Raw genomic sequence first — 22,811 nt, 5'->3', positions numbered from 1 at the left:
CTAGTAATTTAACTTCAAACCAATGCTTCCGTCTTATACTCTTTATATCAGCAATTATGGATGAGCACAGAAACTAAGAAAGAGAGTGACAATTTCTACCCCCTTAGATGGCTTGGGCAGAGAATTGTGCCTCACAGATAAATTATGCAAAAATAAAGCAGTATAAATGTACAAGTTTGTGTGTGTGTGTGTGTTGGGGAGGGGAGGAGGGTCACGCACGCACACACGCATAACAGAGAGAGAGAGAGAGAGAGAGAGAGAGAGAGAGAGAGAGAGAGAGAGAGAGAGTTATACCATAAAGGGATTGCAATTGCTGCAAGGATTGATGATATTTTCCACAATTGGTTAAGTTGGTTGGACAACAACGCGATCAAATATCCAACAATGCCATGTCCCTAATCCACAAAACAAAAAATAATGTGGAATCTGTATGAAACTTATTCCAAAAATATACTTATTGCTAAGTAAACAAGAAAATCAAATTGATATAACAAATATATCGTGAACAAACCTTTAGTTCAACTGATGAACTTAATTTACCAATTATTAAATCGAGCCTAGTGAAGATTGACTATGTCCTTAAGACAGATTTTCCCCCTCACGGTGCTTGAAGGTTGATGGGAAACTATCTCCCAAGATAGAACGGATTTCCTTCTATAGAAAGCTAGCACTTCAATTCTATAGACTCAGCGAACACAACATAGTATTTAGCTAAGAACATGGGGAGAAGAGAAAGATCAGAACTCTGTGTGATCTGGTGTTTTTTTCTCTCTAAATTCATCCACTATTTATAGGTGAGTGGTGCCTTTTCGAAACAACACAGTGACTCTTGGGAAAAAGTAAGCAACTCTTTGAAAAGTCACATGTTTCGAAAAGACACCATTTCGGCATAAAGCACTGTTTCGAACCAGTGCCTATTTCGAAAGGTCACACCTTTTCGACATGATGCACTGTTTCGAACCAGTGCATATTTCGAAAGGTCGCACCTTTTGGCATAATGCACTGTTTCGAACCAGTGCACCATTTCGAAAAAGTTTTTTTCACTTTACGTATTGTTTCAAGAGAAACCCATTTCATCTCAATGTGGGATAACTTGGGAGACAAATTACTCATTCATATCTCAAATGAATTTGAGCAAATCATTTTTCTAACAATCCCCCACATGAATGAAAATTTGGCTTCTTCTATCATAAACATCGGATTTCTGTTCCTTTACAAATGAAGAGATACCGCATCAGGTCAAGTAGCATGGGAGGCCTTGAACTTGCCTTAGTGAAAGACGATCGGATTTGATTGGACGATCAGTAGACTTCAATTAATGTCCTTGAACTGTCAGCCGTTTGTATAAACCTAGACAATCATCTTCATGCAATACCTTCTCGAATACTGTTAGTTCTCACGTTTGTGTTCATTTTGGCCTTGAACACTTCTTGGCTTCAGATAGTGCTTTTGAGACATTTGCCTTTAAAATTCTCATAGAAGCGGCCCCACTTCACACTAACATAGGTGATTTCTATAAAGAGTATCCTGCAATACTCCACTTGGATAACATAACTTTCCAAGATATAGTAAATCATTAAAAGCTTGACTTATCACGGTTTTCACGGCGGATATGATCATCGCCTTATATAGGAATGGGTTAGAGTATAATATTACTCTCCAGTGCTAACTGAGTCACAAACATAATTCAGTTGGCCCATTGAACCTAGATCTTGGGATCTCCAGTCAACTAGGTTGGTTTTTCCATTATGATGACTCTTGGTTGATTATCTCAAAGGCTTTAAGCCCATTCCCCTTGATAATCTTTCTACTTTCTCTCTTGTTAAACCTTTTGTAAGTGGATCCGCAATGTTATCTTTTGACCTTACATAGTCAATTGAGATAACTCCATTTGAGAGCAATTGTCTAACGGTATTATGTCTACGACGTATGTGTCGAGACTTCCCGTTATACATGCTACTGCGGCTCTACCAAGAGCTTGATTACATCATCGCGGTGTATACACTGCGCTTGCGAGTTGAACCCAGTTTGGAATATCCTCTAAGAAATTTCGAAGCCACTCTGCTTCTTCTTTAGCCTTGTCCAACGCTATGAATTCTGATTCCATAGTGGACCTTGATATGCACGTTTGCTTTGAGGATTTCCAAGAAATTTATGCATCTCTCCTAGAGTAAAACACCACATTTGATGTCTTTTAAGTAATGCTTCAACAAATTTCCAATTTTGAATTAATTAATTCAAGGAGATTCATAATCCCCCACATTTTCCCAATTTCTCATGACAAAGTCAATAAATTGGAAAACCATTTAGATATATGTTTAGCAAGTGAGGCGTCTTGTTAAAGAATGTCACATATCATTCATATAGTGTCGAAACACTTCTAAGACCTCAATTTTGCTTATAAGTATGCTTCTGAGAACAATATCTTAAACAATCTTCTTTATTGGCACTATTTGGCAATAATAGTAAAAGCGATACATCTTACAAATAATACAATATTTTTAGAACCCTTTTAGCACCAGCCATTCCTAACATCTGGAATGAAGCAAGGATTCTCGGAATCTTGGATCATAATTCCCTCCAAGTGTGGCATTACCACCACCTTGTTTGCTTTCAAGAAGTCCATTCCAAGAATGACTTGAAAATGGTCTAAGCGAGCTACCATCAGGTCCACCTTTCCTCTCCAGTTGTGCATCTTAATGTCAACTTCCAAAGCGAGTCCTTTCACCGGTTCGAATTCTAGGTTCAAGCCTCTCATAGAGCCTGTACATTCTGCGAGTTTCAATCCAATAGCCTCGAATACATACTCAGAGATTAACGTATGAGTTGAACCAGTATCCACCATTGCTAGTAGACACCCGTAGTTGTTGAGTTCCACTTCTACGAACATAAGGTCATCATCAGGGACCAAAATGTTCATACCATTCAACGAACTAGTAGGTAAAGCAAATGAAATAGGAACAAAGATGAATAGGAGAACACGGTGGTGTTGTCATTTCTCTATTCGAAATAGAAACCCACTTTGTTATTCCTGAAAACCAAAAAGCATAAACAAATTATATTCACTAAAGAAGATACACTCACAAATTCAACGAACCTTCGTTGTTCGTTGTTCTCAAGAGGCTTTACTGTTCGTTGCTCTCAAGAGGCTTTTTCTCACTTTACGTACTATTTCAAGAGAAACTCATTTCATCTCAATGTGGGATAACTTGGGAGACAAATTACTAATTCATATCTCAAATGAATTTGAGCAAATCATTTTTCTAACAACATCTAGCAGCTCAAACCGAATTACCATAAGGGATTATATGATAGCAAAGAAAGATGAGGATGCGGGTCAGCGTGAGAGACAAAGCCTCATTTACCTTTGCCTGCATGCCGCATGCTAATCAAACTTTCACATACATGGACATTACTTTTATTTTCAGAGAAACTCTAATATATAAAATTTGTTTGGCTAGCTTCTCAATGCTAAGAGCATCTTTAGCAGAGCAACAAAAAAAACACCAAAATTTTGAACCAAAAAAACACCAAACCAAAAAAACACCAAGCAAATTTAGGAGCAACATCAAATTCTCGACATCAAATGACGCGGTTTTGGATAAACCGCGCCATATAGCCCACGCGGTTTTCCCAAAACCGTTCCAATGAAGCCCATCTTAAAAGCCCAAGCCCACGCGGTTTTGAGAAAACCGCGCAATGCCTCGCACATCAACTTTATTCTTTATTTTTTTTTCCCAATCTCTCACGCGGTTTTGGCAAAACCACGCCATAGAAGCCCATTTAGAAGCCCAAGCCCATGCGGTGTTAGAAAAATCGCGCGGTTTTTCCAAAACCGCGTGAGAGATTTGATACAGTACCAAAGCTAGCACCAAATATTGGCCGATTTGGTGCTAGCTTTGGTTATTTTTTGGTGTTTTCATCAACATGTCAGAGCATCTTTAACAGTGATATCAACCTAGCATCAAGAATTTGGTGTTTTTTCAACTTCAGGAGAACTACATGTTGATGAAAACACAAAAAAAACACCAAACCAAACACCAAATTGACCAATATTTGGTTCCAGGTTTGGTGCTGTATCAAATCACTCACGCGGTTTTTCCAACACCGCGTGGGCTTGGGCTGCTAAATGGGCTTTTATGACGCGGTTTTGGCAAATCGGCGTGGGCTTCAACGATGGCGCGGTTTTGCCAAAACCGCGTGCGTTTTTTCTGAAAATTAGAACTGTGATGCATAGAACTTGAAAAATTATGAGTTGTGCATAGAAGTTAAGAAATTAACAATTGTGCAATTGAAGAAATTCAAAATTGTAATTCAAAATTGAAAAAATTAAAGAAATTAAAAACCTATGATTATGATTATGCAGTCCAAAATCTATGATTATGATATAATCATATAATATCCAAAATAATCCAAAACCTATCATATTACATCAAATTTATTTAGCTCTCTTTTTACGCCCCTTACCACTCGATCCCTCTCCTCTCTCTATTTGGACGTTCCGAAGCTGCTCCTCTAAGTTCCTAATCTGAAAATTATGATCTTCTCTGTCTGCACGGAGGTTAACTACTTCAGCCTGAAGTTCCTCATATCCCTGATGTTGCTGCGTGTACACTTGCTGCATATCCTCATATCGCTTTCGAAGTCTCGTCATATGCACACCGGCATTTTCGATATGTCCGAGAATATGCCTCCTCTCTTTCTTGGCTATAATGATACTGAGGCGATCTTCATCCCATCAAACATAAGAACCTGGTTCTCATATCTTTCTATAACCTCATCCTAAAAATCGAAGAAAATACAGTGTGAGTACATATTATATATATAATGAAAAAGATAAATAAAACAATTAAACTCACCATGGTATACTGATCAATATGCGGCTCTAACTCAGAGAAACGAGCATGAGACACCTCGGAATGGAAATATAAGTAGGCTCCCCATCAGTCCACACACGCAAACATCCGAGGATTCTTGGCGCATTACCACGAGCCGGATGATATGCATTCAGAGGTTGTGGGTTGTAAACAGGCTGTGGCGGATGAGGAATACGTAGCTCACGTCTCATCCCTTCCAGGCCCACAAACTCGAAGTTGCTAGCCCGACCAATAGGAGGCAACAACGGACCCCATGGAGACACGGTTCCACCATCTATAATACTGATCAGCAGTCTGCTCAACAACAAAAAAAGACGCATCTGGCCAAGGACCACCACTGGCATGAACTTCATGAACTTGAATTCTACCCCACGACTTTGCATCACTAATGTCACACCCCGAATTTCGACAGAATTCGGAAAAACATTATTTGTTCCCGACTCTTCGATCTCCGAGGTGTGACGTACTCTCAACTCCCAAAAACCCATAAACAGTTTAAATATGTGGATAATTTAAAAACCAATAAAAATTTCAAATTAACAAAATTTATCTTCATTACAAAAATTAACAAATGAAAATGCAAATAACCTTATCTCAACTGAAAATCTATATCACCTCAAAGGAAAACAAAACATATCCTGAGATGCAACGCTAACGCAAACCACAAGCAGCAACCAATCTTCTTCAACACTAAACCTGTAAAGATTTATAAACTATGTTCATTTAATGAACACACCCGATAAGCAAACATACAAATCGGGTCAGCATTATAAAAATGTTGGTGTGAGTAGCTCTAAAATACAACATATACTTATACCAAATATATACACAATCCTTACGGCAGTTAGTTCCTCCAATCGCGCTTTAACTTTCCGCGACTAATTCAACATCTTTAAGTTCAATAACTAAGGCATGTAGTTCCTCCACTGAGGCGCCTTAACTTCCCACTAACCACACAACAAACTATACTCATAATAAATAAGGCATGTAGTTCCTCCATCGAGGCGTCTTAGGTTATAACTAAACAAATAACCAACATATTACCATAATTATATTATTTAAGGCTTTCTTTACGTGTCCCTAAAATCACGTTGTATCTATGTCTTACCTAGTTTCCCTGGCTACCACAATCGCTTCCCAACGCCGAACATGTACATCCACATGCCTCCCCTTACATAATGAACCACTCCGTGCGTAACTACCACGGCGGGATGCGCGACACCGAGGTAACCCTCACACGGAAGCCATTATGTAAGCATCGCCACTATTCGGCATAATAAAATATCGCAGCGTCTTGTTCTATTTTTTTGAACGGAATAATCAAGCCACCATTATTGAATTACGCCCGGAAGGGCCATTCAAACTTTTCTTGAAATGCCGGAAAGGGCCAATCACATTACTTACGCCCGAAGGCCATTCAGATTTACTGAAACGCCAGAAGGGCCAATCAAATTGCACACGCCCACACAGGGCAAATCACATGAGTTGGGGTAGCTAGGTTATAGGATTTTTGTTACGTAATTTATTCAAGTGTCATACGTTTATATCTCAGAATCATTCCATTATATCCCGTGCAGGTCAATTACCTTATTGCACTAAGCCACAATATTTAGAAATATCTCAATATATCTCATAACCATTTTCATTCTGTCACGTGCCAATATATTATTGCACTACGCCACAATCCCGTGGGAAATATCCACAAATACTCTACTAGCATCTCACAGATAAAATAATGGAGTGTTGATACATTTATTTCCCCAAAACTATTGCATTTAATATACATATCCCAACATATTATATAATGTCACAATATCAACGTCAAATCTTAATTAGATAATGACCACCAAATTTATACAAGCTTCCACAGCATTTTAACATTTGATTTGTCCATACAATTTACAACATAAAATGTAGCACAATTAAGCAAATCCACGATCCACAATCAAAGCCCAATATATATATGCTTTACACACTACTCACGTCAAATCTTAATTAGATAATAACAAACAACGTTATATAATTTTCGACAATATTTTATTACTATATTTGTCCATATTCTTAAATATGAGAAAAACTGAAAAAAGTCAACGGTCAATGGTCAAAGTCAACGCATCATGGTCGAAGTCAAACTGTTGTTTCTATGTTCAACAGGTGCGTGGTCATAGCCATGGTTCATGGCTAAGGTCAAGGTGCATGGCTCATGGGCTCATAACCAAGGTAATGGTTCGGACCCAACTGGCCAAGCCCAAACCTTAGAACCGAAAAGTCTAAATGTTGAAAGACCCATTTGGATCTCTATTAAGTCCTATGGACTGGCCCCAAACAATATTAGAAACTGGCCCAAAACAGTTAAGTGGTTCGGCCCAAAAATTAAACTGAAACCGGCCCAAAAACTTTAAATTAAACAGGCCCAAACTAAACAAATAGAAAATGGCCCAAACCACTAACTAATATCAAACCCGGGCCCAAACAAAACAAATAAAAGGTTGGCCCAAACAACTAAAACAACCGGGCCCAAAAACTGAACTCGGCCCAAGCCCAAGCCCAGCCGGTCAACAGTTCATCTTCTCCAAGCTTCCTCCTCCACCACCAGCACCAAACCGACCACCACACCTTCACACACCACCCCAAACAAACCTATCGAAAATTGTGTGGGTGAAAAACCCCACAACTTTAATAAAACAAAAATCCCCAAATCCTTCAATCCCGATTCTCCATCAAACTAGATCTAAAAATATTACCGCCGCTATTAACGCTCCTCTCCGAGCTTTGTCATCCCCCATTCGACAGCCCCATTCACAATACACTAGCTACTTCAATCATACATCAACAACCAATCAAAAAACACAACAATCCCAGTTCCCATACTTTTACTGGCGATTCTCTGGCCGCCATTAACGTTTTTTACAGAGCTTCAGCCTAACTAGAACAGCCCCACTCCTCAATCCCGACGTCCATTCTCTAAACTCCCGACCTCAACCAAAACATAACAATAATAACACAACAAAACAAAACAACATAATATAAGGGCAATAAGATTTCATAGACTGGCGCCTCCATGAACGCCTGTTCATAGCTTCACAGTCCACCCAAATTCCATCCCGACGTCCAACCCTTAATCAACCAACAAGATTTAATATCTAACAGTTTCCAATTGTATACAAACAGTCCAAATCGTATACAGGGCGACTGTTGTTTTGGCTCGCCGCCATTAACGAAACTCCAAAGCTTCAACAGTTCTATTAAGTATTCCACAGTTTAACACTCCAACCGAATTTACCAAATACACAAAACGCCAAATAAAAAGCAGAAATTTAGTAGTAATAATGGACATAAACCTTGGACAGAGAAAATGTCCGTATACACCGATACACGAAAAACTGTAGATTTAGTGAAATAGTAAAAATAACTACTCACCTTAATCCCAAGCTCCACAAATCCTCTTAGTCCGAATCGTCGCGTTCCAACGCTCTAGAAAATCCAACTTCTATCTCTGCCTCCATTTTTATTATTTTTTTATTCTCCCAAAATCATATTCTCTAAAACAATGTGATTATATACTTGGGTTTGAAACCCAAGCCCAACACAGACTCGGGCCCAGAAAATCAGGCCCACGTATCCCAAATCCAAACCAATCAAATATTAAATTAATAATTAAATTAATAAATAAATAAATACGTATTTTAAATATGGGCGTTACAACTAACATCTGGCATGGGAGCACATGGAACTCCATAACGTCCAGTCATCTGCCTCCAACATAAGCCGCGATTGCCAAACCATACTGATCCGCGTCGCGGCAAACACAACTCTGTGACGTGACAACACACAAGCATGTTGTACAACTGGATCATCAAAGGTAGTAGACAAACGCCAAGGTCTCCACTCAATAGATGACAATGATCTAATATCAATCTGAGCACGAGCCATATAGATATTATTCCTAATCTGCCCTCTGTTACGAGTCAAGTGAGGCCCTGACCAACTAGCAAATCTAGGGCGAGTATCAACAATTATGTCTATGTTAGGACAAAGACATCGAAAGTACTCATAAAACCAAATATCTAAAAGTCTCGTGAATCATGCAATCTGAGGACTTCTACTTCCGAATGTCTGTGAAGCTTTATCTAACGCCGATATCAATGTGGCATATACTGAGCTACCCAGGTCATAATCTCTCATAGTATGCAAATCGGATACATAAGCATAATATCTCGATTAAATCAGTAGAATGACCATTGGGAAACAAAACATGCCCAATAAAAAACATCAAAAATGCCATAACATACTGATCAACACCCTCACTACCCGGTAGAACAATCAAAGCTAACTCTGCTCGTGTATCAGGATGCAAGAGGGGTTCCATATATGCAGTCTTAATATGAGATAGCTTAATCCCAGAAGAATCATAAGCATCCGCACCCAAACGAGGAAAACTTATAAGCATACTATCCATATTCTCATAATTTGTATGAAAAGGTATCGGTTGGCCTATACCGATACTCAACCCAGAAATCATAGTGAAGTCTAGTGGTGTGAACCCTAACTCCGCGACAAAGGAAAATGAAATGTATGAGTTCTACTCCACCATCTTTCTACTAAAGCTATGACCACCAGCCTAATGTCAACCTTCTCTCATAATCCAGATCAATCAAAATACACAAAGGTGTATACAAAATACTATCTCTAATATGTACAAACTCATCCAAACTCCTAATAACCTTCCACCACTCTCTAACACCAAGTAAAGCCGATCTAACTTCATAGTCAACAACATGCCGATATTATAAAAAAATAATGCATTATAAGATAAATAATTAATTGGTCCAACTCAACTAATTAATATTCAAAATATTTAATCAAAACTAATTAATTACTCCGAATATTAGCCATTTCGACTCGACCGTGTTTTGTATCACGTGTAGAATACACAACTTCCATATCAAGTGCTTCTCCGGTGCAAATTGCCAATCGAAGTCGTTCATCCGATACTCCAACATAGGGATGTCTATATCGGTTGCAACATCCTCGGGGTTCTTCTCCCCATCGTCTTCTCCCCACCAGTATTCTACTTCCTCGGGTTCTTCTCCCTCATCGCCAATGTCGATCGTGGTAATCGCCAATCATCACCGTCGAAAGGTTCAAAATGATCCATATCAAATTTTAAGAGTTTAGGTAGCTTTTTGTTTTTTTTAAACTAAGGAGAGGGTTTTATAATTGTGAGAAGAGGTGAAAGTGGATCGAACAGCGGCTTTGGAGTGTTTATATAGAAGTAGCATACGCGGTGTTCGTAACACCGCGCGGTTTTGCCAAAACAGCGTGGGCTTGGGCTTGTTAGTTGGGCTTTAGTGGCGCGGTTTTGGCAAAACCGCGTAGTTGCTTGGTGTTTTTTTGGTTTGATGTTTTTTTGGTTCAAAATTTTGGTGTTTTTTTGGTTGCTCTGCTAAAGATGTTCTCACTCTCCTGAAGTTGAAAAAACACCAAATTCTTGAAAATTTGGTGTTTGATGTTAGATTGATATCACTCCTAAAGATGCTCTTAAACTATGCTAACTTCGTGACATACTTATATGTGTACCACTTTTCTCAATATTTCCTCATGATATGTGTACCACTATAGAAAGAAAACAATGAAGTTCCAATTATTTAAAATAGGAAACGAAAAAAAGTATCAATATTGGCCAAAAAAGTGAAAAAAATTGGGCGGAGCCCCTTCACCGAGAAGGGGGTGGAAGTGCCTCGATGACAGGGGGGGTTCAGCCTCAGTGAGGGGTCGTGTTTCCCCGGTCATGTCCTCAGCAGGAAGTGGGGCGGTAGGTGGGTGGGATGCCTCGTCGGGGAGTGGGGTTTCCACTCGAGTGACCCGAGTCCTCAGCATCTGTTTCTATTATCAAACTTAATAAATACGTAATAAACACTGTATAAAAATACGATGTGGGACTAAGTGTCATGCTTGGAGGATTAAGACGGCTTATGTAATTCAGCGATTGATAACAATTATCTAGTTCATTGATGCGTACTCAAAGTAACCTGCTGAAAAAAAGTGTGATCAGGTTCAAGATTATTGATCAGAAATTTAGAGACTGAAGCTACCCAAGATGTGCTATTGTAGGTTATCCAATGAGGTCTCTTGCAATGAATATTGATATACTTGATAGGAGAGCTTGTAGCACTTGATGGTTCCCACTTCCCACCAGGGCCAATTGCTTCTCTGAGTGCTTCCTAAAGATACTCGGCTAGAGTCGAACTCTTCCATCTAGTCTCAACCATGCTCTCTGCTTCTACTATCTCCATTATTATGTGCTAGAAGTTGCCACACTAATTTCTTCACCTTAATATGTTTTCCTCTCTCTCAATTTCCCATTATATGTTTTATTTGTTTATCGTCAATGATATTATTTTGATATAAATCGAGTAATAGATAGAATCCTAAATTACAATCAGAAAAAGAATAGATAGAATCCTAAATAGCAAGGCAATAAACTTCAAAATTTTCACCTGCCCTTAATAGTATGATAAAACAAAACAATCAAAACAATAGTATGATAATGAGTGGATCATCTATAAAAGGGAAATAAGTAAATGAAACTCTCATCATCAAGATTAGAGAGTAAACATATTATTCATAACAAACTAGTATCCTAACGAGACATCTCCCCGACATTCAAATTGACTATGTGTCCTGCCTCCACATATTCCCATGTAGCAACTTTCATATATTAAGACTGAAGCCATAACCATAGTACAAGTTATCCATAACGGAGTTCTCTTGTTCTTGTAGAGAATATAGATCACTAAACACGCCAATAATATCAATAGGAAAATAGGATAAACTGTAAGAAGATGGTATTTTGTTGCGGATAAGTAGCATCCACGTTCTCCACCTCCACTGTCCAGATTGTACATGTTGGGCTGAATATTCCTGTAATCTCTCCTGTCAGCGCAGCTTCATGCAGCAACAAAGCGGAAAAAGAAGATGGTAAAACTCGATCAGTAAGGCCAACGAAAGTTGACGCTGTAGCTGCAAAAGGGGAACACAACTACATCTCCTTATTTAACTCAAACAGGTTAACCGACCCAAATTTGGATCAAACACAGGTCTGCCACAGTTACTTACTTGCTAACACAGTCTGTACACTTCCGTCATGCCAAATCCTACTGGAAGAAGGATGTACCAGTACTACTAATTGTTTCTAAAGTTGATCAGGCGCTTTAGTCCGAATCATATTTGGAATCTCTCACCCTCAAAATTTTGAAAATATCTAGTAAAAGCTTACGAAGTTGCAACAAAAGTTGGACACTTGGTGATGGTACATGATCATGCATAGCACAAGTAACTAAATTTGAGATGCTTCCTACCTTAGACCATCAAGACAAATCTGAAGTGGAGGATTGATCGTCAGACGTATCTATCATCCAAATCGGTATATTTATAGACGTTTAAACACAGAGCATAAACTAAACGGTCTTGTAGTAATACATAAGACACCACACTGGTGACACTGGCCAATTGGTCATGAGGTAGGATCCGTTGAGAGATGATGAAGGATACCATCATCAAAATTTTGACAATAGCTGTACAGATCATAGCTAAATCGTATGCTATTCCTGTTAGATTTACCGAACTGTCTCCATTGTGACTTGAACCTCCACAATAACCGCCATTACAGCAGCCAATCCGTCCCACCAGTTAATCGCCTTTTTTGTTGTACACGGCCGAGACTAACAACATTCCCTTCACCTGTGAGTCTCCTTTCCCATGTCATGAATACGATCCTCTTCATACTTCCCATACTCAGAGGTTCCCACAATCAGCTTCTCACACACATACAGTTGCTTTAAGTTATATAGCTAACTCGAAAGAATATGATCCAGAGCTACATATATATTACTACCACTATTATTTTTTTATGGTTATTACTACCCCTATAAATGTTCACTATAACTGGTGATATTGGTAGTCAATTTTCAATTGTTTGGTGGGAGAAAAAGACATAAGAATCTCAACTTTGCTTGGTTGACGACTTGACATTCTCCGCTATACAATATTCCAAGTAGAAAGGATATTATGTTGAACCAATGCAAGTGAGTGAAGGAACAAATATATGTTTATAGCGAGTGGAGCGAAGAGTTCTCCACACCACCTCCTTACCGCCATATAGCACACATGCTTATGCATTGATCCTCAAGGTTCATAATCAGAGTTTAGAAGAGTAGCATTAAGTTAAAGTTCCATGTGAACTAACATAAGTAGTGGCGAAGAAATTCTGAAAGATAAACTAAGCACAAGTGGAACAAAAGTACTAACTTTGTTCATGCCAATATACAGCTTTGTACAAATATCATTACTGTAGTCTGTAACTTTGTAAGCTTGAACGAAATTGTTATAATTTCTTTGCACTTTTGAATTATTGACAAATTTAATTGAAGATATGGAAGTAACTGTTTCAAAATATGTAGAATTGATCTGAATCACAAACTTTTTTTAAAAAAAAATTGACAAAAATAAACTTTTTTTTTTTTTTTTGGCCACTTGAGCCGGTGAGCACTGGAGAGCAAACCCAAGGCCGGACCGGCTATGCTGCGCCTCATTGTTGTTACTATTCCAATTAATATTCCGGGTTAATTAGACTAAACCCCCCATTTTATGATTTCTTAGACATAAACCCCCATTCTGTTTTCTCCCCATCACACCAACATCAATATTTTACTTAATACCCTAACTGCCCTTGTTGTGTTTAGTGTAAGCTACGACACACAAGTTGCTTTTAGAAAAAAAAAAAAAAAAAAAAAAAAAAAAAAAAAAAAAAAAAAAAAAAAATTATTGGCTTTGAGGATTTGAAAAGTGTAGTCAGGGGTCACTTGTGGTTTTAAATCTTACTCCAAATTCACATCATGAATGCAAAATTTAAATAATTTGTTTGTAATTTTGAAATGGTAGCGAAGCGTAAACCATTGGTTGAGTTTGCAACATCATAAATGGAGATTTTGGTAGTCAGATATTATTAGTCCCTACCAAGACAACCAAAATCCTCATAAACGCTTTTGTTTTAGGTCTATTTTGAGTTTTGGCTATTTAACATTTGCTAAATTTGGTGGTATACTAATTAGTGATGTAGTGTCTCTAGGAGTTGTAGCTTAGAACCTTGTTTTTGTATAGGAGTAGTAGATATTAAAATTGCAAGGGAAATATCGTATTTGAGCTATGGATTGCTTGTTGATTGTGAAAGTCCACCAGACTTCATCCAATTCCATAACTGCAGTCCACGATAGTCTCCGCTCTATTTTGCAGTTGTCTTCCTTAGACCCATCCTTCCAGGATTAATATAATCCAATGCTCTTTTCCACTTTTTTAGTTATTGGAGATTGTAGAGACTGCTTTTGCAAAGGAAGTTGCATTGTTCTCTTGCAACATTATTACCAATGTTTATTGGCTCATTTAGGTGCAAAAGCAACATCCACGTTATTTTGGTTTACCAATGAAGTGATGATGTGTCCCTAATGAAGTTTGGTATAATCCTTAGAGCTTGTGCCGCTTTCTAATCTAATTTATTTTACATCATATTGTGGTTATATTGTTGGTGTAGAGCGTTTGTGGAAAAACCGTCCTAATTACCTCCTCGTCCATTTTAAACCTCACGCAAGAATCTCACAGTCGGTTTGGTTTCAATAAGTAGTTAAAATATTGTGAAGGTCTTCAACTTGCTTCTAGAAGTTGCAAAGAGTATGTTTCATTTCTTCCATTGATTTTTAAAAACCTTACCATAGCAGCCTGTAGAGGAATCCAGCTTGTCGTGCTTTTGCAAAGAGTATGTTTCAATTCATATTTCAATATTTGCAGACTTCGAATTGAGTGTTAAATTTTGCAGGGTGGAAGAGTTTGTGCACTAAACACAACAAGGGCAGTTAGGATATTAAGTAAAATATTGAAGTTGGTGTGATGGGAAGAAAACAGAATGGGATTTATGTCTAAGGAATCATAAAATGGGGGGTTTAGTCTAATTAACCCTAATATTCCTAATAAATCTGATCTTCCAACATTTTATTTTGCTTTCCTTTCCCTCGTTATTTAATTCGTCCAACTTATCGCGTATACATTACATCTTACACACGCTATTACATCATCTCAAATCTTACCTTATTACATAATTCAAAAGTGCATGAAGTTCTGAAAGCTGTACTAACTTTGTTCTAGATTAGAGTACTATCTGAAACTGACATTAACAGGAACCGTCAATCTCGACTATGTAGGGGCATAGATTCTGCAAGTCCATCTTCTCACGGACTAATTGTATTCTCCATTAAATTGGCACCTTGAATATGTATGGCATAAATGTAGGAAACTTATTCCAAAAATATACTTATTGTTAAGTAAACAAGAAAATCAAATTGATATGAACAAACCTTTAATATCAACAAACAAACAAACCTTTTAGTTCAACTAATGAACTTAATTTACCAATGATTAAATCTGAGCCTAGTGAAGATTCACTATGTCCTTAAGACAATTTTCTTCCCTCACGGTGCTTGAAGGTTGATGGGAAACTATCTCCCAAGATAGAACGGATTTCCTTCTATAGAAAGCTAGCACTTCAATTCTATAGACTCAGCGAACACAACATAGTATTTGACTAAGAACAGAGGGAGAAGAGAAAGATCGAACTCGTGGTGATCCGGTGTCTTTTCTCTCCAAATTCATCCACTATTTATAGGTGAGTGGTGCCTTTTTGAAACAACACACATTGACTCTTGGGGAAAAGTAAGCAACTCTTTGAAAAGTCACATGTTTTGAAAGGACACACCATTTCGACATATAGCAATTGTTTGAACCGGTGCCTATTTCGAAAGGTTGCACTTTTTTCGCAAGCATGATGCTTTTGTTTCAAACCGGTGCACATTTCGAAAGGTCGCGACCTTTTTTCGCATAATGCAATCGCTTCAAACAAATGCATCATTTTGAAAAGGTTTTCTCACATTACGCATCTTGTTTCAAGAAAAACCCATTTCATCTTAAGTGGGGTAACTTGGGAGACAAACTACTCATTCATATTTAAATGGATTTGAGCAAATCATTTTTTCTAACAATCCCCCACATGAATGAAAATTTGGCTTCTTCTATTATAAACATCGGATTTACGTTCTTTTTACAAATGAAAAGATACCGCGATCGTCAAGTAGCATGGGAGGCCTTGAACTTGCCTTAGTGAAAGACGATCGGATTTAATTGGACGATCAGTAGACTTCAATTAATGTCCTTGAACTGTCAGCCGTTTGTATAAACCTAGACAATCATCTTCACGCAGTACCGTCTCGAATACTGTTGGTTCTCACGTTTGTGTTCATTTTGGCCTTGAACACTTCTTGGTTTCAGATAGTGCTTTTGAGACATTTGTCTTTAAAATTCTCATAGAAGCGGCCCCACTTCGCACTAACATAGGTGATTTCTATAAAGAGTATCCTGCAATACTCCACTTGGATAACATAACTTTCCAAAATATAGTAAATCATTAAAAGCTTGACTTATCCCAGTTTCATGGCGGATATGCACCGGCCTTATATAGGAATGGGTTAGAGTATAATATTACTCCGGTGCTAACCGAGTCACAAACATAATTCAGTTGGCCCATTGAACCTAGATCTTGGGATCTCCAAATAACTAGGTTGGTTTTTCCATTATGATGACTCTTGGTTGATTATCTCAAAGGCTTGAAGCCCATTCCCTTGATAATCTTTCTACTTGCTCTCTTGTTAAACCTTTTGTAAAGCGGATCCGCAATGTTATCTTTGACCTTACATAGTCGATTGAGATAACTCCATTTGAGAGCAATTGTCTAATCGGTATTATGTCTACGACGTATATGTCGAGACTTCCGTTTATACATGCTACTCAGGCTCTCTACAATAGCAGATTGGTCATCACAGTTATACACACGGCCGCACAGTGGAGCCCAGTTTAGAATATCCTCTAAGAAATTTCGAAGCCACTCTGCTTCTTCTCCAGCCTTGTCCAATGCTATGAATTCTGATTCCATAGTGGACCTCACTATGCACGTTTGTTTTTGAGGATTTCCAAGAAATTTATGCATCTCTCCTAGAGTAAAACACCACATTTGATGTCTTTTGAGTAATGCTTCAACAAATTTCCAATTTTGAATTGATTAATTCAAGGAGATTCATAATCCCCCACATTTTACCAATTTCTCATGACAAAGTCAATAAATTGGAAAACCATTTAGATATATGTTTAGCAAGTGAGACGTCTTGTTAAAGAATGTCACATATCATTCATATAAAACACTTCTAAGACCTCAATTTTGCTTATAAGTATGCTTACAGAACAATATCTTAAACAATCTTCTTTATTGGCACTCTTTGGCGCAATAGTAAAACACATACATCTTACAAATAATAAAATATTTTTAGAACCCTTTTAGCACCAGCCATTCCTAACATCTGGAATGAAGCAAGGATTCTCGGAATCTTGGATCATAATTCCCTCCAAGTGTGGCATTACCACCACCTTGTTGGCTTTCAAGAAGTCCATTCCAAGAATGACTTGAAAATGGTCTAAGCGAAGCTACCATCAGTCCACCTTTCCTCGCCGGTTATTGCATCTTAATGTCAACTTCCAAAGCGAAGTCCTTTCACCGGTTCGAACTTCTTGGTTCAAGCCTCTCATAGAGCCTCAGACATTCTGCGAAGTTTCAATCCAATAGCCTCGGATACATACTCGAGAGATTAACGATATGAGTTGAACCCGATATCTACCATTGCTAGTAGACACCAGAGTTGTTGAGTTCCACTTCTACTTAACATAAGGTCATCATCGGGGACCAAAATATTCATACCATTCAACAAACTAGTAGGTAAAGCAAATGAAATAGGAATAACATTAATAGGAGAACCTGGTGGTGTTGTCATTTCTATTCTGAAATAGAAACCCACTCTCTTATTTCTGAAAACCAAAAAACATAAACAAATTATGTTCACTAAAGAAGATACACTCAGAAATTCAACGAATCTTCTTTGTTCGCTATTCTCAAGAGCCTTTACTGTTGGCTGCTCTCAAGAGGCTTGAACGTCCCTCTGTGTATAGACCAAGTGATTGTTTGCGCAAGTTATTAAAACAACACAGTCGATTTTAAGTACTTTTCCGCAAACCAAAATAATGAAAAGCCACCGCTTATTTGTTTAAAAAATTCTGGAACGTCAAGACACCAAGCACCAACAGTTGCATTGTGTACGTGTTGAAACCAAACGGTTTAAACCATTTCTTGCTAACAGGTGGTACCGTGTTTAGCCTTTTCAAAAATTCGCTTTTTCCAAACGATGCCTTGTAACATACTCCATGCACCGATTCAAACATTTTTCCAAAGTCAAGACTTTCCCCGGCGGGTGTGGTCCCATGGTCTAATGGTAATGACATATCTTTGTCTCTTGGTTTGGACAAACAGTTTTAACCACCCGCCACGTGTCTTGTTACCAATTAACAATTGCGACTGTTCACAACATTAAAGTGTGCATTGACCAACCCAAGTTTGTTGAAAAAAAAAAATTTTACGTCAAACTTAGTTAGTTCTTAGTTGCCAACGGTTAAAAGAAAACTAATAACCAACCTGTATGCACCCGACCCAAACGTTCCTTCCTTTTTAAGAAATCATTGAACCTGACTTTCTTTGTGTTACTAAATTGTATTAGTATTTCCCTGTAGACACTTTCATATTGTCTCACACCAATAAAGATTGTTAGTGCTTCAAAGTTAACAATAAGTATAGCCTAAATTAATTCAACCAAATTAATTCAAGGCAATAAAAAAGAAATCTGTCTTAAGTTTGTAGGAAACTTATTCCAAAAATATACTTATTGTTAAGTAAACAAGAAAATCAAATTGATATGAACAAACCTTTAATATCAACAAACAAACAAACCTTTTAGTTCAACTAATGAACTTAATTTACCAATGATTAAATCCTGAGCCTAGTGAAGATTCACTATGTCCTTAAGACAGATTTTCTCCCTCACGGTGCTTGAAGGTTGATGGGAAACTATCTCCCAAGATAGAACGGATTTCCTTCTATAGAAAGCTAGCACTTCAATTCTATAGACTCAGCGAACACAACATAGTATTTGACTAAGAACAGAGGGAGAAGAGAAAGATCAGAACTCTGTGTGATCTGGTGTCTTTTTCTCTCCAAATTCATCCACTATTTATAAGTGAGTGGTGCCTTTTCGAAACAACACAGTGACTCTTGGGAAAAAGTAAGCAACTCTTTGAAAAGTCACATGTTTTGAAAGGACACACCATTTCGACATATAACTTATTTGTTTTGAACCAATTGCCTATTTCGAAAGGTCAGACTTTTCGCATGATGATGCAAGTTTCAAACCGGTGCACATTTCGAAAGGTCGCACCTTTTCGCATAATGCAACTGTTTCAAACAAATGCATCATTTTGAAAAGGTTTTTCTCACATTACGTACTGTTTCAAGAAAAAACCCATTTCATCTTAAGTGGGGTAACTTGGGAGACAAACTACTCATTCATATTTAAATGGATTTGAGCAAATCATTTTTCTAACAATAAAGGCACTAGATCCTTTCAGCAAGTTCACCTAGGCAAATGACACATAAATTAGCTTTTCTCACTTATGTGCCTCACTGCCTGTTATAATCTCATGATCTTAAATTCCTTTCATGAGTCATGACACTCCTTTTTCATGTGTATTATCCTTAAAAGACATGGAGGTCTCCACTTTTCCTTGTCTTCAACACTAATAGTGTTGTTCTGCTGACATTCAACCTCATAAAATGACAAGTGAAGCTCATGTAATTGTAAGATTTTGATTGAATGCAGGTAGGGCGTGTGAATCAAATAAAACCTTAAGTGAAAAACAAAACAGAATGCCTTCCCTCATTCCCCTCTTGAATATCAACCTGAACCCCGCCCTCAAAATGCTTTTAATTTCTTGAAATACACTTATTCTAGCTATGGTTTCCTTTAGTGTTTCCTATAAACTTACAATCTATGTGCTTCTTCCCATCCTTAATACAGCTGCAGCATCTGCAATAGAAAATAGTTAATTCCTTAATACAAGAGAGAGCAGCGAGCTATCGAACACACATACATAATAAAAAAGTATGCAAATGCAAAACCTGATTGCGGATGAATCTCCTTTAAATTGTGTCTCTATCTCGAGCATATACAATCTGAATAAGGGACACCTGAAAATAAATGATTGATTTGATTCATTACGTATCATCACTCATGGAGTCAAATGCATGTTTGACGAATGCCTATGTACATATTCCTTCCATATTATAAGACATCCTTCTTTGTTTTGTGTCTGCACTTAACACAGAATCAAAATGCCAAATTGACTAAGTCATTCATTGAAGTACTTAACTGAGTGGGAGTAATATAAACATGAAATTTCCCTATTGTTCTGTTGCAAGTATGTGGGCCAACATTTGACATTTGTTGAGACTCGCATTCTTCTTCTCTTAATTTTCTCCTCTCTTCTTTACTCTCTATATCAAACCTCAAAATCACCACACGACCACCACACGACCCCTAATATGCAACTATAAGAAACAACTGGAACTCAACATTTTACCTTCTTTAAAATGTACAGAATTTGATATTCACTGACTTTTTTTGTTACACAGTATCTCAGCCAGAGTAACTAACACATTACCATATATTTCTTTCCACAGTTACTTTGTCTAGCTTATTCAGAGATACCACCATAAACAATCTGGTAGGTTTCATGTCAAACTGCACTACAGACTGAAAAAACACTAGTAATTTAACTTCAAACCAATGCTTCCGACTTATACTCGTTATATCAGCAATTATGGATGAGCACAGAAACTAAGAAAGAGAGTGACAATTTCTACCCCCCTTAGATGCGGGCTTGCAGAGAATTGTGCCTCACAGATAAATTATGCAAAAATAAAGCAGTATAAATGTACAGGTTTGTGTTGGGGAGGGGAGGGGAGGAGGGTCACACACGCATAACAGAGAGAGAGAGAGAGAGAGAGAGAGAGAGAGAGAGAGAGAGAGAGAGAGAGAGAGAGAGAGAGAGAGAGAGAGAGAGAGAGATTGCAATTGCTGCAAGGATTGGTGATATTTTCCACAATTGGTTAAGTTGGTTGGACAACAACGCGATCAAATATTCAACAATGCCATGTCCCTAATCCACAAAACAAAAAATAACGTGGAATCTAGCAGCTCAAACCGAATTACCAGAAGGGATTATATGATAGCAAAGAAAGATGAGGATCTGGTTGCGCAGAGACAAAGCCTCATTTACACTGCACAGCTGCATGCTGTACTAATCAGACTTTCACATACATGGACATTACTTTTATTTTCAGAGAAACTCTAATATATAAAATTTGTTTGGCTAGCTTCTCAATGCTTAAACTATGCTAACTTCGTGACATACTGATATGTGTACCACTTTTCCCAATATTTCCTCATGATATGGTCCCTTCAAGAATGGGACCCCAAGAAAGGAAATATTCAATAAATAAGCTGTGTCCATGAATGACATCCAAAATAAGTTAGTGATTATCGATATGCAAATTTAGTGTGCTCAAATGGAAAGTAATAGAAGACAATAACTAAAAACAATATTGAAAGAAGTAAATGGTAATTCAGAAATCTCAAAATAAACCTATAGAAAGAAAACAATGAAGTTCCAATTATTTAAAATAGGAAACGAAAAAAAGTATGCAACTATTTATTCAATATGCTGGAGACAATTTCGCTCCTCTATTCACCATGAAACTGAATATGAAACTTTCCTCTATTCATCATGAAACTGAAATGAAAGTTTGAAGTGGATAATGTTTAGAATATAGGGGAGTATACTGTAAATCCAATTTTACACTTTTACCTGCTCAGAATGTAGAAGCTGAGGCCTTCCATGAGGCAACTTCTGCACTTCTTGATACTGAGCTGAGATAGGTAGGAAACAATGAGAAACTGACAGGAAGTGTTCAATTAAGCGATTCCATCTACTTGAGACACTACCTATTAGAAAGATCTCCTGTTGCAAATTATATGCCGATAAATTCCTATAATGAACAGAGATAAAAGCAAAAACTATTTACTCAAAATTACATCCAAATCTACCCAGTCCATATTTTCCAAGATCAATCTCATGACTAGAGTTAATATTTACTCAATTTTAGATCTCCTGTTACACTTTTCCTTGTATCGTAATTCATCTTCAAAACAACAGTAAATGTAAAATGACTAGATTCAACACGAGTCTATCTTGTTGTATCATTTCTGTAAAGCTACTACTGATGTGCTCACGCTATGCGCGTGTTCATTACGTTGTGAAAAAGGAGAAAAAGTCAATTGAGTGAACTCCATGTTCAAGGACACGCACAAATTATAATGGATGTTAAGGAATTTCTATTTGAGTGCTCAAGAATTAAAATGAATTGAGATCCCAAGATTTCAAAATTAATCGGGATTCCATTGTCCTGTACACTTTTTTGTTTTTGAGTTGGAGGAGAGGGGGTAAACTAAAATTAGTTAATTGCTAAGTTACTCATCTTGTGATGCACTTTCTTTAGAAACTAATTATATACCTCTTTTTATTTAGAAATAAAAATAAATAAATAAACACAAACATTGTTAAGCTGATGTAAGTTAACAACTTCTAAAGAATAGGCCTCTATGTATTATGTGCATCACACTAATTTTACAAGTTTTAGTCAGGCTTCGGAAATTAAATATTTTGAATAGGTTTTTTTTCTGGAGAGAATGTGTATAACAATTTATCTAAAGAAAGATTATGTATACATATCTGAATACATGCAACTATAAGTATAAGAGATTCCTTGATCTCCACTGATTCCATGCAGAAAATTCAACTACCTGTTCTTCACTCCTGGTTGCATATTTTAGCATTTTA

General features: G+C 37.4%; 1 protein-coding gene and 2 long non-coding RNA genes across 3 annotated transcripts in view; 1 reads left to right on the top strand and 2 right to left on the bottom strand.

The window, feature by feature from the left end:
* Positions 1-11,363: 11,363 nt before the first annotated feature.
* LOC147506217 (uncharacterized) lies at positions 11,364-12,781 on the bottom strand. The gene is made up of 2 exons (XR_015220764.1): positions 12,239-12,781; positions 11,364-11,825 (listed from the first exon to the last, which is right to left on the bottom strand). It is a non-coding gene; the product is annotated as an uncharacterized LOC147506217 (long non-coding RNA).
* Positions 12,782-14,893: 2,112 nt separating this feature from the next.
* Positions 14,894-22,811, bottom strand: part of LOC147506206 (uncharacterized) — a 168,239-nt gene continuing 160,321 nt past the window's right edge. The window contains exons 2-6 of the mRNA XM_086558459.1: positions 21,780-21,841; positions 20,032-20,100; positions 19,899-19,939; positions 19,469-19,490; positions 14,894-15,222 (exon numbers count right to left, since the gene is read on the bottom strand). Of these exons, the coding sequence (XP_086414585.1) occupies positions 15,165-15,222; positions 19,469-19,490; positions 19,899-19,939; positions 20,032-20,100; positions 21,780-21,841 (252 nt within the window). The 3' untranslated portion in view covers positions 14,894-15,164. The remainder of the gene's footprint in view (positions 15,223-19,468; positions 19,491-19,898; positions 19,940-20,031; positions 20,101-21,779; positions 21,842-22,811) is intronic.
* Positions 15,090-19,683, top strand: LOC147506216 (uncharacterized). The gene is made up of 2 exons (XR_015193624.1): positions 15,090-15,214; positions 19,465-19,683. It is a non-coding gene; the product is annotated as an uncharacterized LOC147506216 (long non-coding RNA).

The sequence above is a fragment of the Coptis chinensis genome, chromosome 4, assembly GCF_015680905.1.
Source record: "Coptis chinensis isolate HL-2020 chromosome 4, ASM1568090v1, whole genome shotgun sequence".
NCBI classification, from domain to species: domain Eukaryota; kingdom Viridiplantae; phylum Streptophyta; class Magnoliopsida; order Ranunculales; family Ranunculaceae; genus Coptis; species Coptis chinensis.
The sequence above is the reverse complement of the archived record's forward strand: the minus strand, read 5'-3'. Positions and strand labels throughout refer to the sequence as shown.